Source organism: Aquarana catesbeiana, linkage group LG05 (assembly GCF_042186555.1).
Source record: "Aquarana catesbeiana isolate 2022-GZ linkage group LG05, ASM4218655v1, whole genome shotgun sequence".
Classification (NCBI taxonomy): domain Eukaryota; kingdom Metazoa; phylum Chordata; class Amphibia; order Anura; family Ranidae; genus Aquarana; species Aquarana catesbeiana.
Window position 1 is genome coordinate 52,389,797 of NC_133328.1, and position 20,053 is coordinate 52,409,849.

General features: G+C 42.6%; 1 protein-coding gene across 1 annotated transcript in view; it reads left to right on the top strand.

Moving 5' to 3' along the window:
* The window catches only part of MALRD1 (MAM and LDL receptor class A domain containing 1), a 737,846-nt gene that overhangs the window by 528,210 nt on the left and 189,583 nt on the right, over nucleotides 1-20,053 (top strand). Inside the window, exon 31 of the mRNA XM_073629748.1 lies at nucleotides 8,806-8,955. Coding sequence (XP_073485849.1) covers nucleotides 8,806-8,955 — 150 coding nt within the window. The remainder of the gene's footprint in view (nucleotides 1-8,805; nucleotides 8,956-20,053) is intronic.

A 20,053-nucleotide genomic window follows, 5' to 3' on the forward strand; every position in this document is an offset into this window, starting at 1 on the left:
AGTTTTCCTGCACAGGAAGTGAGCCGTGTTCTAGAATGTATTACCACCTGCTATAACATATCTTTGTAATATATAAGCAAGCAGGGTTTGTCTTGCTGCCTCACCCTATGGGTACTTTTGATTGGTAACCCAAAAAAGAGACAATCTCACAGCTGTGGTCCCAGCTTCCCTTTGCTTGCTGTAGGCAACTATTACAGAGTAATGATCCACATACACGACTACTGCTGCACAGATGCACAGAAGGGAAGAATCTTCACAGAAACCCAAATTAAGCTCCAGCTGCAAGGATTTTTGCACGCAAAGAGTAACTCTAGCCAAAATGTTTTTTGTTGGAGTAATAAAACATTAGAACATCTGTCTGGTTGTAACTGCTGTCTTTATTTGGGAGACTGCTACTCCTGCTGACAACATTGCCTACCCACTGCAACGTCCATGCCACGTGCACTCTTCTTACTGATATGCCCATAGCAGAAGCTCAACAGATGGTTAGCCCCTTTACTATGTGAGCGTGTTAAAAGACAGATCAGGGAAGAATTTTTTGGTGTTTTTTTCTTTCGTTCGGATAGTAAAGGGACATACACTGTGTGTGTATATATACTTTATATATATATATATATATATATATACAGTGGATATAACAAGTCAACACACCCCTGTTAAAATGTCAAGTTTCTGTGATGTAAAAAAAATGAGACAAAGATAAATCATTATAGAACTTTTTAATGTGACCTATAACCTGAACAACAAACTGAAATCTTTTAGGTGGAGGGAAGTAAAAATATAAAAATAAAATAATGTGGTTGCATAAGTGTACACACCTTTACACTAATACTTTGTTGAAGCACCTTTTGATTTTATTACAGCACTCAGTCTTTTTGGGTATGAGTCTATCAGCATGGTACATCTTGACTTGGCAATATTTGCCCACTCTTCTTTGCAAAAACACTCCAAATCTGTCAGATTGCAAAGGCATATCGTGTTCACAGCCCTCTTCAGATCACCCCACAGATTTTCATTGGGATTCAGGTCTGGGCTCTGGCTGGGCCATTCCAAAACTTTAATCTTCTTCTGGTGAAGCCATTCCTTTGTTGATTTGGATGTATGCTTTGGGTCGTTGTTATGCTGAAAGATGAAGTTGCTTTTCATGTTCAGCTTTCTAGCAGAAGTCTGAAGGTTTTGTGGCAATACTGACTGGTATTTAGAACTGTTCATAATTCCCTCTACCCTGACCAAGGCCCCTGTTCCAGGTGAAGAAAAGCAGCCCCAAAGCATGATGCTGCCACCACCATGCTTCACGGTGGGTATCATGTTCTTTTGGTGATGTGCAGTGTTGTTTTTGCGCCAAACATATCTTTTGGAATTATAGTCAAAATGTTCAACCTTGGTTTCATCAGACCATAACACATTTTCCCACATGCTTTTGGGAGACTTCAGATGTGTTTTTGCAAAATTTAGCTGGGCCTGGATGTTTTTCTTCGTAAGAAAAAATATATATGGAAGAAAACCACCTATAGATATGGTACTGGAAACCTTCGCCACATCCCAATTCAAAAGGTAAAATTGCAAAAGGGGGTGCCCTAGGGATTTTATAAGCAAAGAGTAGTAACCAGAAAGAGGAATAACAAACGTATAAAAAATTATACAAAATTTATTAAGTATAAAGCAGTAATAGAATTAATGCACAAGGTATACAAACCTAAAAACAAAATAGTCAGACTGAATAGTTACATAACAGCTAGATTCTGAGACACACAGTTGATCTCATGATAAGAGGCCAAACGGGGTCTGTGTACACAGGAGTCCCAACATGTTTCGGAATATAGGTATGGATAATTAATTCCTTCTTCAGGGCCTGATTTGAGACAAGCTGTTTTGTCTGGTAATAAAACAGCAGAAATATCAAAAAGAGTATGAAATAAACAAATATGCAAATGTAAGAACACAGTAGGTAATAGTATGGCATATAGAAATGGCAGGTAATAAAGACAGATAATACTCACAGTGTGACTATCTTTTGTGAATTAAAGTACACATCAGGGTTCACACAGAGGAAGGGCGTCCATCTCTAGGCTGCTCCATCGCACAGTGGAATACTCTAGGTTGTATCTGGGGGGCTAAATATATGTCCCCACAGTGCCGATGATACACAGTTCCCTGTGCCAAATTGGTTAGAATATATTGTGTGATGTGAGTGGAGCATGAAGCATCTCTGCCGACAAAGGACATCGGAGGGGGCCCACGAGGATCGACCAAAATTATGGAGACGGATCTGGCACATAAAATATGTCTATGTAAGAAGCATGACATAATAGACACAAAAAGAAAGCCAAAAAAAAGATGTATAGTAATATGAGGTGTATACATGTATCGCCATGTCATGCAGATGCATGCATGGGGATGCATCACCACAAGGGGTGCCATGGGGTAGGCCTCCCACTCCCAGCGGGTCAAATGACCCATGCAGCAGGATATCATGGCAGTAATAAGGGCAGTGGGACACAGGATCCATAAAGGTACTTACCTATGATTGCCGTTTACTGTAGATATCCCCAATCTGGGATGGTGCGTGATCCTGGCTGTGCAGCAACCAGGAACTGAGCTTACCTGGCTTATAAGGGAGGAGGGGTCACATAGAGTACGCAGAGAATGCGGGCGTGGTCCAATAGGGCGAGCTGGTAGGTAACAGGTGATCAGGGCGCCCAACACAGGTGATGAGCTTTACCGATTACCTGTATACCAGGTGTGCGCTGGGACTCATCTGCCAGACAATTCCCCCGGGCACAAGTGGCATTTTTTTAAATTTGGCGCAGGGTTCCATTGCCTGGTATGGAATTTGGGGGTACCCCCACGCAATTTTTTTTTTTTAATTTTGGTTCGGGGTTCCCCGTAATATTCATACCAGACCCAAAGGGCCTGGTAATGGACTGGGGGATCCCATGTCGTTTTTTTCAAGGACTTTTATCTGTATTTCTGAGACCCGACAATTCACTATAGCCGCTATGTCATTTTGTGCAGGGACTGTTCTAAACACGGGAAAAATGCGCCACTTAACAGGCAGACTATAGACACCCCCCAGGTATGAAATTTTGGCTTCAAACCAGGTACACCCATCTACTGTCCCCAGAAGTCTGGCCAGAAGTGGTCTTCATGGAAGAATTGCAGTCATAAAGCCAAACCTCTGACGTGGAAACAAGGCTAAGCAACTCAACTCTGCTCTGGACTGATGAGTCAAAATTTGAAATATTTTGCTGTAGCAGGAGGCAGTTTGTTGGCAAAGGGCTGGGGAGCGGTACAATAATGAATGTCTGTAGGCAACAGTGAAGCATGGTGGAGGTTCCTTGCAAGTTTGGGGCTGCATTTCTGAAAATGGAGTTGGAGATTTGGTCAGGATTAGGGATGAGCTTCGAGTTCGAGTCGAACTCATGTTCGACTCGAACATTGGCTGTTCGCAAGTTCACCGAACAGCGAACAATTTGGGGTGTTCGCGGCAAATTCCAATGCCGCGGAACACCCTTTAAAAGTCTATGGGAGAAATCAAAAGTGCTAATTTTAAAGGCTAATATGCAAGTTATTGTCATAAAAAGTGTTTGGGGACCTGGGTCCTGCCCCAGGGGACATGGATCAATGCAAAAAAAAGTTTTAAAAACGGCCGTTTTTTCAGGAGCAGTGATTTTAATAATACTTAAAGTCAATCAATAAAAGTGTAATATCCCTTTAAATTTCGTACCTGGGGGGGTGTCTATAGTGTGTCTGTAAAGGGGCGCATGTTTCCTGTGTTTAGAACAGTCTGATAGCAAAATGACATTTTGAAGGAAAAAACTCATTTAAAACTACCCGCGGCTATTGCATTGCCGACAATACACATAGAAGTTCATTGATAAAAACGGCATGGGAATTCCCCAAAGGGGAACCCCGAACCAAAATTAAAAAAAAAAAATGACGTGGGGGTCCCCCTAAATTCCATACCAGGCCCTTCAGGTCTGGTATGGATATTAAGGGGAACCCCGGCCAAAATTTAAAAAAAAAAATGACGTGGGGTTCCCCCTAAATTCCATACCAGACCCTTCAGGTCTGGTATGGATTTTAAGGGGAACCCCGCGCCAAAAAAAAAAAAAAAAACGGCGTGGGGTCCCCCCAAAAATCCATACCAGACCCTTATCCGAGCACGCAACCTGGCAGGCCGCAGGAAAAGAGGGGGGGACAAGAGTGCGGCCCCCCCTCCCTCCTGAACCGTACCAGGCCACATGCCCTCAACATTGGGAGGGTGCTTTGGGGTAGCCCCCCAAAACACCTTGTCCCCATGTTGATGAGGACAAGGGCCTCATCCCCACAACCCTGGCCGGTGGTTGTGGGGGTCTGCGGGCGGGGGGCTTATCGGAATCTGGAAGCCCCCTTTAACAAGGTGACCCCCAGATCCCGGCCCCCCCCCTGTGTGAAATGGTAAGGGGGTACATAAGTACCCCTACCATTTCACGAAAAAAGTGTCAAAAATGTTAAAAATGACAAGAGACAGTTTTTGACAATTCCTTTATTTAAATGCTTCTTCTTTCTTCTATCTTCCTTCATCTTCTGGTTCTTCTGGCTCTTCTGGTTCTTCTGGTTCTTCCTCCGGCGTTCTCGTCCAGCATCTCCTCCGCGGCGTCTTCTATCTTCTTCTCCTCGGGCCGCTCCGCACCCATGGCATGGGGGGGAGGCTCCCGCTCTTCTCTTCTTCTCTTCTTCTTTTCTTCTTTTCTTCTTTTCTTCTCTTCTTCTCTTCTTCTTCATTTTCTTCTCCGGGCCGCTCCGCAATCCATGCTGGCATGGAGGGAGGCTCCCGCTGTGTGACGGCGCTCCTCGTCTGACAGTTCTTAAATAACGGGGGGGGCGGGGCCACCCGGTGACCCCGCCCCCCTCTGACGCACGGTGACTTGACGGGACTTCCCTGTGGCATTCCCCGTGACATCACCCGGTGACCCCGCCCCCCCGTTATTTAAGAACTGTCAGACGAGGAGCGCCGTCACACAGCGGGAGCCTCCCTCCATGCCAGCATGGATTGCGGAGCGGCCCGGAGAAGAAAATGAAGAAGAAGAGAAGAAGAGAAGAAGAGAAGAAGAGAAGAGCGGGAGCCTCCCCCCCATGCCATGGGTGCGGAGCGGCCCGAGGAGAAGAAGACAGAAGACGCCGCGGAGGAGATGCTGGACGAGAACGCCGGAGGAAGAACCAGAAGAACCAGAAGAGCCAGAAGAACCAGAAGATGAAGGAAGATAGAAGAAAGAAGAAGCATTTAAATAAAGGAATTGTCAAAAACTGTCTCTTGTCATTTTTAACATTTTTGACACTTTTTTCGTGAAATGGTAGGGGTACTTATGTACCCCCTTACCATTTCACACAGGGGGGGGGGCCGGGATCTGGGGGTCACCTTGTTAAAGGGGGCTTCCAGATTCCGATAAGCCCCCCGCCCGCAGACCCCCACAACCACCGGCCAGGGTTGTGGGGATGAGGCCCTTGTCCTCATCAACATGGGGACAAGGTGTTTTGGGGGGCTACCCCAAAGCACCCTCCCAATGTTGAGGGCATGTGGCCTGGTACGGTTCAGGAGGGAGGGGGGGCCGCACTCTCGTCCCCCCCTCTTTTCCTGCGGCCTGCCAGGTTGCGTGCTCGGATAAGGGTCTGGTATGGATTTTTGGGGGGACCCCACGCCGTTTTTTTTTTTTTTTTTTGGCGCGGGGTTCCCCTTAAAATCCATACCAGACCTGAAGGGTCTGGTATGGAATTTAGGGGGAACCCCACGTCATTTTTTTTTTTAAATTTTGGCCGGGGTTCCCCTTAATATCCATACCAGACCTGAAGGGCCTGGTATGGAATTTAGGGGGACCCCCACGTCATTTTTTTTTTTTAATTTTGGTTCGGGGTTCCCCTTTGGGGAATTCCCATGCCGTTTTTATCAATGAACTTCTATGTGTATTGTCGGCAATGCAATAGCCGCGGGTAGTTTTAAATGAGTTTTTTCCTTCAAAATGTCATTTTGCTGTCAGACTGTTCTAAACACAGGAAACATGCGCCCCTTTACAGGCACACTATAGACACCCCCCAGGTACGAAATTTAAAGGGATATTACACTTTTATTGTTTGACTTTAAGCATTATTAAAATCACTGCTCCTGAAAAAACGGCCGTTTTTAAAACTTTTTTTTGCATTGATCCATGTCCCCTGGGGCAGGACCCAGGTCCCCAAACACTTTTTATGACAATAACTTGCATATAAGCCTTGAAAATTAGCACTTTTGATTATTCATGTTCGTGTCCCATAGACTTTAACGGTGTTCGCATGTTCGAACGAACTTTTTTCCTGTTCGCATGTTCTGGTGCGAACCGAACAGGGGGGTGTTCGGCTCATCCCTAGTCAGGATCAACGGTGTCCTCAATGCTGGGAAATACAGGCAGATAATTATCTATCATTGCATACCATCAGGGAGGCGAGTGGTTGGCCTTAAATTTACTCTGCAGCAGAACAATGACCCCAGACATACAGCCAATGTCATTAAGAACTATTTTCAGTGTAAAGAAGAACAAGGAGTCCTGGAAGTGATGGTTTGGCCCCCCACAAGTACTCTGATCTCAGCATCAAGTCTGTCTGGGATTACATGAAGAGACAGAAGGATAGAAGATCTGTGGTTAGTTCTCCAAGATGTTTGGAACTACCTACCTGCTGAGTTCTTTCCAAAACTGTGTGCAAGTGTACCTAGAATAATTGATGCTGTTTTGAAGGCAAAGGGTGATTACACCAAATATTGATTTGATTTGGATTTCTCTTCTGTTTTTCTATTTTTTTTTATTTTACGCATTCTGCTAATTGATAAAATAAACTAATTTTTTTCCATTTTTCCACACCTGCCTAAAACTTTTGCTGAACACTTGGTGAATCGAACCCAGGCCCCAAACTTGAAGGACTGAGGTCAGAGCTTTGTACAGGCCACTCAACTTCTTCCACACTAGACGTGTCAAACCTTGTCTTCATGGAGCCAGCTTTGTACATAGGGGCACAGTCATGCTGGAACCAAAAAGTGTCTTCTCCAAACTATTACCACTAGGTTGGAAGTGTACCATCGTCCTAAATGTACTCATATGCAGTCGATATGTGCAATTCCTTTTTTAACTAATTTCAACAAATTCGTTTGTTTGGAAATATCTGAATTAATGAAAACCTGTTTGACACATTTTTCCAAATATTCGTAAATTCATAAATTTTAAAATTTTAAAATTCGTTATTTTGTAAATTAGTAAATGTGAAATTTGAAATTCTGACAACCCGAAAATTCAAAAATCCCTATTAATAACTAACTAATAATAACTTAACTATTACTAACTATTAAATTATAGGTATTGGAATCTCCTTTCAAGTTTGGCTGTTAGTGAATGTAATGAACACGAATTTATCCAAAGTTACGGATAATCGAAATAACGAATGCCATATCTAAACGAATGAAACGTAACAAATAAATAGTAATAAATAACAATGATAATAATGAAAACTTTTTATTATTATTATTTATTATTAATTTGTTCCGTTCCAATTGTTTAGATACGGGATTCGTAAATTTTGGATAATTCGTAACTTCGGATAAATTCGTATTTGTTACGTTCACTGACAGCCAAAAGTGAAAGGAAATTCCAATACATATAATTTAATAGTTAGTTATTATTAGTTAGTTTAGTTAGTTATTCTTTTGAATTTTTGGATTCTCTTTCTTATTTTCGAATTTACAAATTTACGAATTTACGAATTTTTCAATTTACAAATTTTTCAATTTACGAATTGCAATCATAACGAATGACCCGAAAAACGAGAAAAAAAAAACGAATGAAACGAAAACTAACACATTTTTCGGCAGTGCACATGTCTAATATGCAGTAGTATTAAAGTGGCAGTAAAGTCTTATTTTTAACTTGTACCTACAGGTAAGCTTATAATAAGGCTCATCTATAGGTACAGTGAATATCTCCTAAACCTGCACTGTTTAGGAGATATTTACACTGCATGCATCTGGTGACATCAGACGGTCGGAGCACTCGGACCCAGAAAGAAGACCAGGTGAAGATGGAAGCCCTGTCAGCGGTGGCAGCGTGCCGCTGGGTTGCTTCATTCTAAGGTAAGTATTTCATAATTTGCTAGTATGCGATGCATACTAGCACATTATGCCATTGTCTTGCAGTTTTTTTTTCTTTTTTTAAAGGTCAGTTTACTACCGTTTCAACAGTACCCATCACTAAAAACATCTAAACTGTAATATTTTATCTTATGTATAGCAAATTAAAGAGAAATAAAAAAAAAATAAATTCTAAACAAGATAAGTTAATGAAAAATATATGTAAAGGGAAATAAAAAAAAACAAAAAAACACTATTCATTCCCCTTATGAAGAACATGCCGGTAACAACAAGCGATGTGAGTCAGGTAAGCTTTTCCAAAACCAGGGCTATATTTCATTTAAATTTTAAATCAACTTGTTCATAATTTTCACACCCTGTTGAACAGCACTGAAGCAAGTGCTGAGATGAAAAATGGCAATTCCTTTGTGAAATTAAGTAAATGTACTAAGCCAGAATGAGCTAATCCCTTAATAGACTTATAGGAAATCGTACATCCAATAGGCGCAGATGAACCTGCTTCAGAGAGGGGTACAGCAGCGGTTGGTGTCAGTAAATCATGCATTCATCTCGCTGCTTTCATAGCAAGGTGATTTTATTCTAAATTACTGAGTACATATTGGATGTCTCAAAGGTGTCTAACTATTAAAAGCCGCCATTATTTTGCATGCGCTTAGGTCCTTACACTGATTTACCTGGCAGCTGCAGCTTCACACAGCTGAATACCGGCGGTGATTTGGGATGCAACCTTTCACAAGACAAGACTGATGATTTTGATTGGACCGTAGTGGAAAGAGGTGTTCAGCTAAATACAGATCACACACCGGGTAAGTGATTTATACATATATAGTAAGCTCAGAGTCAAACCTTTTTTATGAATTTTTTCATAGCTAGAGTACGTCAGTATTAATCGCTTGGTTAACTTTTATTGCCGTCTGTGTCTCTGTTAAACAGATTTCTTCTCACTTTCTGTGCCAGAAACTTGAGAGGAAGTTTGAGGAAATATTTCAATTTAAGGGAAAACTCAATTTTGACAGTTATCACTGGGACAAACACCCGTAGGCCTCTTTCACATGGACGATCCGTAAGTCCGTTTTTCATCCTTCCGTTTTCGGATGAAAAACGGACATACATTCATCCCTATGGAGCGTCGGATGTCAGCGGTGACATGTCCGCTGACATCCGACCCCGCTCCGATCCGAAAAGTGTAACGGAGGAAAAACCTACTTTTCCATCCGTTTTCGGATCGGATCGGGTGACGACGGACACTACGGTCCGTCGTCATCCGATCCCCCCATAGGGGAGAGCGGCGCTCTGACAGGTCCGTCGCTGCACAGTGAGCAGCGATGCACCTGTCATCTTCCTGCTCAGCGGGGATCGGCGGAGCGATCCCCGCTGAGCCAGCGGATGTTCACAGGGCGGATCATCACTGATCCGCCCCGTGAGAAAGAGGCCTTATTGAGAGATTTCCCTTCTGTTCCTGTTCCAGTGACAACTGTTACAATTTAGATTCACCTTTTTTTTTCGAAACAAGGGTCATAAACTTTCCATCAATCTATCAAAAACAAAAAAAAAATTTTTTTGCAGCTCCATATTAAAGGTAGACTACACTTAAAGATGAATTCCGGGGACGAAAAATCTTTACCCATAAGGAGGGTCTACTTCACTACTACAATAGTCAACTGCTTATTTTGCCTAGGGCAGTGGTTCTCAACTCTTGTCCTCAGGACCCACTAACAGGCCAGGTTTGAAAGATAACTGAAATACATCACAGGTGAAATCATTTGCTGCTCAGTAATTGCAGTATTCTAGTCTGCATGTCCCCAAGGTAATACTTGAAATCTGGCCTGTTAGTGGGTCCTGAGGACCAGAGTTGAGAACCACTGGCCTGGGGGATGATGTGGTGATATAGGCGATATACTTACCTTATTCTTCGCTCCAGCAGGCCTTTTCCTTTCCATCTGACTGATCTCCCAAAGCAAATGGCAAAATTCCCATCAGTATAAACATTTTTCACCCCAGATCTTCAGATAACGTCCAAATTTATTGAAGAATGGTCACATCACAGCAGAGAAGTGCGACATTTCAGAGCTGCAGAGGAGCCCTCTGTCAGGTATGCCTGCTTTTTGATGTTATCTGAAGATCAGTGGTGTGCTGACAAATGTTTATAATGGTCTTCCGAAGCCTCTTCTCTTCGCAACCCAAGGTTTCTAATGTTATCCAGTCATGTATTGTACAGAAGGATGTCAAGGGCCCCTCCACAACCCACCACATCAGACTAGGGAATATCACTTTATTTATCATCCCCTAGGCAGGTAACCCTTGCAGTGGGAAAATTCTCATCCCTAGTGTTTAAGTATAACTAAAGGCAACATTTTTACATTAATTTTGGATGGAGTGGAGAGGGATTAGAACACCTATGGGTTTTTTTTTTTCTGTCTATGCACCCATTAGGGAAATTAATTACCCTCTCTATTTGTCCTGTTTACCATTGTCATTAAAAATAAAATAAAATCCCAAATTTTGGGTTGTCCCCAGAAAAGTAAAAGAGGGGAAATCTTCCAAGGGGGACACTAGTTCTGATGGCCAGGGGGTCCCCAGGGAATTGTCTTAATTTGTAGAGATTTCCTCTCACATCCTGTTTTGGCTGTGGGACAAGAAGTCAAGGTAAATCCCCCCAATGGTGCACAGATTGCAAAAATAAAAGGGGTTATAACTCTCCTTTACTCTCTCGAAAATGGGAAAAAAAGTTTTGTCTGTAGTTCCACTTTAGGCATTGAAGTGTATGAACATTCATTTTTTTTAAATTTAGTTTTGGATAGAGCAGGGAAAGGTTAGAACCCTTGTAAGGCTCCATTAGTGAGATTTTCACCCCCACTGTCACAGTTACCATACATTCACCTAACAGGAAGTGGGGTAAAATCTCCAAAAGCAACACAGATAGAATTAATCCTCTGATTTAGTTCCAGGAAGCATTAAAAACCCTTCTTCACTCTCTCCAAAACTTAAAAAGCTTTGGCAGGATGAGTACTTGAATACAAATAATGAGTGTAACTGTTTTAAAAGTTTGTTTCCATAAATTGTGTGTATTTATGAATATACAGCAAGCAACTATATGTTCTTATTTTATACAGTATTAGCGCTATGTAAGTTTTTGGCTCTATAAAAGTACTTGTAATAAATAAATAAAATAAAATATTTAGTGTAGGCTTTTGCATTAGCTTAGCATCACCAATAGTAAAGAGTGGGAGTAGAAAGGCCAAAGCTCCACATTCTATGCTGAAGTCTACAATTTGGATAGGTTAGTATCACCAGTAGTGAGGGGCAGAGGGTAGGAGGGGGTTGGCCTAAGATTGATGTTTTTGCAAAATAGATCACCTTCAGTTTCTGGGTTTCTGCATTGACCAACCAATAAATCTAAACATATGTATTGGCAACTTTAGCTTCCTGGTATAGACTTTTTATTGGTTTATGGCATGGGTGTTCAACCTGTGGCCCTCTAGCTGTTGTGGAACTACAAGTCCCATCATGCCTCTGCCTTAGGGAGTCATGCTTGTAACTGCCAGCCTTAAATTGCCTCATGGGTCTTGTAGTTCCACAACAGCTGATGAGAGAGGGGTAGAGAAGGAAGCACCACAACAGCTGATGGGCCACATGGTTTATGGTAAACGCAGGTTTACTGTTAGTTAAATGAAATGGACGTTCTGAATTTGGCACACAGAACAACCATATTTTTAGCCTAAAAATATTAGCTTGAATATTTTATGTTAATATAGATTCTGCAAAGATTTGACAATCTGCAACACCCAGGTTGTTGAATCAGCACCATGCTTGTCAACGTAGACTAATGAAAGTTGTAATGTTCTTTGTTCTTGGGGTTTAATTAGTTATCTGAACTCTTAATTAATAAAGATGGAAGTACAGAGAACATTCTACTGGACTGGAGTACACCGCGTCTTTCCATCTGTTCTCTGTATTTGGATCACATACAGGTTTCAGACCTTTGGAGTGTAAAAGTTTGTCCTTGAGAACTAATTAATGGAAGGCAGTTGTAAGCTGCACAGGCCTTTATACAAAGCCAGGTCTATCTATACACTCTCCAAAAATTCATACAATGCTGAGGTCTCTTGATATTAAATATCTGCAGTTTTGGTTGCAGGAAAGGAAAATGTAAGATGCCAAAAAAGTACAAATAAATAACAATGCCAACACTAAGGCTCCGGTCACACTAGTGTAGTTTCAGATGCAACTTGAGTTGCAAATAATTGCATGACAATGGAAATCACAATATTTTAAATGGTACCCATGCACATCAATGCAACTCAGCACAGTGAGGTTGATTTACTGAAAGTGCAGAGTGCAAAATCTGGTGCAGCTCTGCATATAAGCCTATCGGGTTCCAGGTTTTATTGTGAAAGCTTAATTGAACAAGCTGAGGTTAGAAGCTGGTTGGCTACCAGGCACCAGATTTTGCACGCTCTAGTTTTAGTAAATCAACCCCAGTGTAATTTTGGAAAAGGTTCCTGACCTACTTTGGTGCGATCCCATAGAATATACAGACCGTATGAAAGTTGTATTGAAGTTGTACTACATAATCACATTGAAAGACGGATCGCAGCAGTGTGAACCTAGCCTTAATGTTGGTTATGAAGTCCAGTAAAGTGTTAATACTGAGAAAAGGGTAGCAGAAAAGTAAAGCTGTTACCCAACCACCCTTGCCCAAATATGCTGCCACAGCTCTATGTTACTGATATGTAAGCCACCAAGGTACATGTATATAACCACAGATCATACCTGGGAAATCCTGATCCCCCAGCTCATCAGTTATGATGATCTATAGAGGTCTATAAGATGATCACACCAACCAAAGGCCCAAAACTTCCTTGCAATAGATAGCACTACTGTAGCTTGCCATGTACCTTCTTGCATTTTCTAAATATTTTTAAAGCTAAAGCCAGCAAGAAAACATAGAAGATGACAAAATAGTTTACAACATGCACTAGTGAGGCTCATGTTGTGTTTCTGTGACAAAGATTGGGTCACAGTCTACAGATAGGAGGCCTGCGGAGAGTTGTAATTCCCTGTAATGGCAATGATGGGAGATGTGTTGGGTGTTATGGTGCCTTGCAGTAGCATAGATATAAGGCATGCATGAAGTTGTACTTTTTTTAGCTGTACTCTTACCGGCACAGGGCAGCCATATGTTGAATCAGAGTCTTCTCTCTTATGGGCAGCATCTTCTTTGTTCTCCCCAATTTGTGGTGCAGCTAATCATTACATTATCCCAGAAGCCCAGATCAATTGTTGAAATTGTTTGGCATCAAGTCCCACCCTATTTTAAGTTCTATTGGCCAGAGAGAAGAAAGGTAGGAGAGGGCAAATGAACCCTTCCTGTAGGACTAAATTAAATGCCTGTTTGGAAATTAATTTGGGGTTGACAGTTTTCCGGGACACAGCCATCACAGGGCAATTGACCAAAAAGCAGAATTGTCCTGGCAAATCCAGGACAGCTGGCAACTATGGAGTAACGAGGCTTCGATGACCTCTAGTCAAGAAGGGGATTAGGGAACCAATACTGGGAATGTCTGGAAGCTGCTATTGTTAACTTCCCCTTCTGAAAATGCCAGTTGCCTGGCTGTAATGCTGATTCATTTTCTTCAGCATTCAAATCGTTGCTCCAGTAAAAGTATGTAGATTAGGAGCTGTGACCTTGTTCTGGATCAAAGAACTAGACAATACCAAAGCCAGTGAATGAGTTAGGCAGCTAGCACCTCTAGAGGAAAGTCAGCAATGACAGGCATCTATCAGTACATCCAGTCCTAATATTTACAGCTCTGTCACACAGCACGTTGTATGGAAGGTCAGGAGAGCTGATTTTTCTCTGCTTTGTTTAAACGAGAAGCATTGGCTTGTAAAAAAAAACATTATTTTTTATATTATATTTTTATATTATTTATTAACATTTATACTCACCTAGATGGATACAGCTTCAATTAAATGCTTCATCTGTCCCCGTCGGATCTAAAACTGAGAACTGAGTGATCAAAGATCGCTGATCACTTGGTTCTTAGCCTTCAGTGAGCATAGAACCGGTGATTGTCAGTCACAAGCTCTCTGCTCTGCCCCCAGTGCTCACTGGAGTACTGGGCTGTGGAGAGGGCAGGTACAGCTGGCTCAGGCTCTCAGCAGCTTGCTGAGAGGCTGAGCTAACTTCTGGTTCAGGCATCTAGGCGGTATCGGACCATATGGTCTGGATCTTTTTAGAGCCTGGACCGACTCTGTAACATCAGCTGACTGCTGTCGGTTGAAAATGGGTCACAGGAGAGCAGAACAAACTGTCCTCCTGTGATCCCCAGGAGAAGTACAGTAAAAATTGCTTTGGCAATACTTCTCATTAAGTAAAACTTACAGGTCTGGTTCCACAAGCCTGTGACTGGACAGTGAAAAGAGAAGGAGCATACTGATGAGCTCATCTCCCTTTCACTCTGTTCTCTCCTATCAGCATACTCCTAGTTAGCACATGATTGGTTCCTTCTGCTGCTTCTCCCTCTCTGAGTCTGAAGTATATAGAGACTGTTAGAAGCTGGTACCAGATTAGGTTCAGGCATATATACTGCTTGCAAAAAATACATTTAATTATGAAAGAGAGAAAACAAAGCTGCAATAATGTGTGTCTTTATATTTTCCTGGAGTTTAGTTTCAATAAAACTGAATATTGTAGAAATCTAGTAGCTTCAAAGCACATGAAAATGTTTGCTACACTGTTAGTAAATGACTGTATTACGCAACATGGAATAAAAAAAATAGAAAAAAAAACACATAAACATAAAACTACTGATTTAGCTTGAAAACACTGCAGATTGCTGGGAAAACATGAAAAGAAAAGAACTGGCTTCTCCCATAATGCACCAAAGTCAATGTCACCGCATTATCAAGCTAATTGTAAATTGTCCTTCAAAGGATTACCTTGCTTTGAAGTCAGAAGCTTCAAAAATACAAAAGGGCTGGAGTGATTTTAAATGAAGAAATATATGGGCCGTATTGATGTTTGGAATTTATAGAGCCAACATTGCACATGCCACTTGGAAATACATTTTAGTGACTAAGTAGCTTTGTGATGTAAAGTATCAGTCTGTGCAGGAAAATTTTGGGAAATGAGGTTCCTTTTTTCATAAAGTCACTTTATGAAAGTGGACTTGTTATAATAAACAGCATTCTAATGTTGTAATTTATTTTACTTCCTTAGCTATTTAAATTTTGGAAAAGAAACGTATGTTCTCAGGTAAAGACCATGGCGCTGCCTATTGCATGCTGCAGTCAGCTGCATGCAATAGGCAGCGCCATGGTCTGAGGAGGAAAGAGAGACAGAGGGACTTTGAGGAGAAAAGAGAGACAAAGGGACTTTGTTCCAAATGAGGGACAATCACTTGAAATCAGGGACAGTTGGTAGCTATGGCTCTTTTGATTTGTGTCTGAAATCTCAGAAGGCTTAAAAGCTGCAAGAAAAACGAGGCGCATGCGTGGAAGAACCTGACATGGACGATTAGTCTGGGAGCTCCATCCCACTCCAGCCGACCGTGGCCCTCCAGCGCTGTGGGCACCCATGATCTCCACCCGGATCGACCCCTCATGGGCAGTGGACACCTCATGGATTCCCCCAATGTCCATGGGGACTGCAATAAGAGACCTTAGAAGCCTATTTGGAGCTGACGAGCCGCAGGTCACAGATCCCAAGATGGGTGCAGCTCCACCAGTGCTAGCTCCAGCCTGCCTTACCAGCACGCAGGCTGCTTCTCCGGCTCCTACACACTCGCTGGGCTTCACTGTGAGTACACACTCCCCCTGGGTCCTGTGTCCCCTGCCTCCACAGAATCCCTAATTGACCATACCCTGGAGGATCTGCTCCTTTCCCCCATGGAGGCAGGCCCTCCCCAGTCGCAGCAGCTCTTACAATCCGGGGATTTTGGCCTAGCACAGCCAGTGACTGTGGCAGACTTATTTGCAAGATTTTCTGAACTACTTGACCGGGGTTTGCATAACACTGCTAATAAGATCACTGGTAACATTAAAGCAGACCTCCAATCCTTAGGATCCTGCATAGAAACCATGGAAAATAAGATGGAATCTACTATTGCCAGAACAAACCAAATTACAGATTGCATCCAAGTCCTGCAAGATCAGCTTGAGACAGCCAATGCTAAAATAGACGACCTTGAGAACAGAAATAGGAGATACAACTTCAGGGTTCGGGGGCTCCTATAAAGACATGCCTAACACAATACATGCTTTCATTAAGGAACTGATCCCAGACATCCCGCAGCACAGATTGGAGCTAGACCGGGCTCACAGAGCCCTTAAGCCACCGCATTCTGACAGCCTTCCAAGGGACATAGTGGTAAAGCCATATTTCTATGTCGTCAAGGAAGAATTGATGCGTAAATCACGTGCCCTGTCAAAGCTCTCGTTCCAAGGCCATGAGCTCCAGATTTTTGCTGATCTGTCTCCCTCTACCATTCAAAAAACGAAGAGCCCTCAAACCCCTGCTCAAGATTTTGACAGAAAAAGAAATGAAATATTGGTGGCTTTTTCCATTCTAACTCAAACTTGTCTTCAAAGGCAACGTCTATACGTTTGCTTCACTTTCGGAGGGAGAAAGACTTCTTCCACACCTAGGCCTCATTCGGCATGACCCACAATATCATTCCCATGGCTCTGCTTCCAACTCTTCAAAATGACAGCTTTCTACAAGCCCACTGCCACTGGTTTGGGAGAACACCAGATCCAAAAAGTCCAGGGAAGCCTTCCCCCCCTTGAGATGTTCCAGATTTTTGGCCTTCATTCCATTCCTGACTGCCGGGAAGACTCTGCTCACCTTTTGGAGCTCAATGAGCTAACTTTGTTTCTCACACCCTTGTGCGCCAGTTCAACTTGTTCAGTTGAGGCGGACCCGTGAGGTTTCTGCCCTTAAGGAACCACTGACTTGGTTGTCTCATATTTAGGTTGTTTTGAACTACTGATACTTAGGGCAAGATAGAGGAGAAGGACAGTTTTCTCTCCCACCGTCTCCTTTATCTTCACCACCGAGTTTGAGCTGGTTTGTTTTTACTCCCCTTTCTACCCTCCCGACCCTTTTTATTGTCTTTTTTAAAAATTATTATTATTATTTCAAATGTTCAACTGGGGTATACTCCCTAGTAGTACTTGTGTTGCGGGATTACGGGTTTGGAGTTCCAAGTCCTGGTATTTGTCACCGCAAGATTTGCTCACCTCCCTATATGCCCCTTCCCACCCCTTAGTGGCCCAACTCTCCCCTACTTTCTTCCTTCCCTCCCCACTTCCCCCTCCCTCCCACCTTATCCCTCTCTCCCATCTTATCCCTCTCTGCCACTCCCTTCCCCCCCATCCTCTCCATAAATACACAGGATCTAAAGATTCTTGCTGATCCCGGAAAAAGTATTCTTAATCAGAGTTATATTAAACTGGGGCTTTCGTAATATATGCTGGCTCTATGCCTCTGTAATACAGAATTTTTTTTAGGAGATGCCTCACGGCTGGAGTGGTGCTCATGCCCCTCCTCCTGTCTTGTAGAACAGGTATTTTACCCTTCTCTCGATAGGATTGTTCCCTTTCTTGCAGAAGGGACCTCTGTTTCGGTTTCCACGTAAGGATGGAGGATCCTATCTCCTTCACTCCCCGGGAGACTCTCTTGTCTTCCGCCTCTCTCTCCTCTTCTTTTTCTTCCTTTCACCAATGCCTTTTTAACTGTTGTTCTATTGCAGAGACTGACTTGAGGAGAGCCTCCTGATACATAACAGCGGAGCCAGAGATTTCGCTCCCACATGCTAATTGCTCTGGAACCAGTGGGGACATGTTAGTAAGTGCCTTCATGTTGCCTGTCTGGATCACCCTTCTGCTCTATGGCTCACATCTCTCAAGTACGTCACCCCCTGAGGGTAGTATCTCACAAAATCCAAGGTCTGAATTCCCCGGTCAAAAGGCGGAAAGTTCTGCAATACCTACACACTCATAAAATAGATGTTGCCCTCCTACAAGAAACACATTTCCCTAAACGCTATTGCCCAACATTTATTCATTCTAAATTCCCTTCCTTTTATATGGCCAATGCTGATGACAAAACCAAAGGGGTAGCCATTCTTTTCTCCCACAAGTGCAAATTTTCCCTCAAGTCAGAACTTAGAGATCCGGAGGGCAGGTATATCTTGATCAAAGGAGAGCTTAATGATCAGACTTACTCTTTCGTTTCCTAATACGCTCCCAACAAGGGGCAATTTTCATTTTTTTAATCCATGCTACTTACCCTGATTCCCATGCTGGAAGGTACAGTAATATTTGGGGGGGACTCCAATATTGCGTTTGACCAGGGCCTAGATAAATCTCACCCCCCAGGCAAACGCCTCACTAGACCCTCTAAACCAGAGGTCTCAAACTGGTGGCCCTCCAGCTGTTGCAAAACTACAAGTCCCATCATGCCTCTGCCTGTGGGATTCATGCTTGTAACTGTCAGCCTTGCAATGCCTCATGGGACTTGTAGTTTTGCAACAGCTGGAGGGCCACCAGTTTGAGACCCCTGCTCTAAACAGAGCCTGCGTATCGCTAAGATCATTTTTCAATTCGGCTTGGTTGACATCTTGAGAGAAGTTAACCCAACTTTGCGAGACTACACACACTATTCCCGCCCACACAACTCTTTTGGCAGGATAGACTACATATTCATTGCCACTGCCACGATCCAGTTGGCTTCTAAGTCGTATACTAGAGACTCCACCTGGTTGGATCAGTCTATGGTTTTCCTGACACTGCAGCGTCCCTCGGGTCACAGATCCAGCGGACTCTGGAGACTTAATGAGTCCATTCTGAGTGATCCGATCAGGTCGAAGGAGATTGAAAGCGCGATTGCGAATTACTTTCGAACTAACGACACCCCAGATATCACCCCCTCATGCCTCTGGGTGGCTCATAAAGCCATGATTAGAGGGAAGCTTATCCAAATAGCTTCCCAGATCAACAGGGCTAGAAGAATCGACATAGAAAAGCTGGAACAGGAGTTTTCCACTCTATCGAGAAAACACAAGGCGAATCCAAAATCTGTACCTATAGAAAATCTTGATTCAGCCCGCACGGCCCTGAACTTAGCTTTGACGTCTAAGGCTGAAAAATGGCTCAGTTGGAACAGAACTCGATTCTATTGCCAATGTGACAAAATAGGCTCTATGTTAGCGGGTAGACTAACGCCGAAAATCAGATCCTTTAACCACTTGACCACTGGGCACTTAAACCCCCTTAATAACCAGACCAATTTTCAGCTTTCGGTGCTCTCACACTTTGAATGACAATTACTCAGTCATGCAACACTGTACCCAAATTAATTTTTTTTTGTCCTTTTTTCACACAAATAGAGCTTTCTTTTGGTGGTATTTAATGACCGCTGGGTTCTTTATTTTTTGCGCTATAAAAGAAAAAAGACCGAAAATTCTGTAAAAAAATGCATTTTTCTTTGTTTCTGTTATAAAATTTTGCAAATTAGTAATTTTTTCTTCATATATTTTGGCCAATGTATACCGCTACATATCTTTGGTAAAAATAACCCAAATCGGTGTATATTATTTGGTCTTTGTGAAAGTTATAGAGTCCAAAAGCTATGGTGCCAATCTCTGAAAATTGATCACACCTGAAGTACTGACGGCCTATCTCAATTCTTGAGACCCTAACATGCCAGAAAAGTATAAATACCCCACAAATGACCCCTTTTTGGAAAGAAGACATTCCAAGGTATTTAGAAAGATGCATGATGAGTTTTTTGAAGTTGTCATTTTTTCCCACAATTCTTTGCAAAATCAAGATTTTTTTTTTCTTTTTTTTTTTTTCACAAAATTGTCATATTAGCAGGTTATTTCTCACACACAG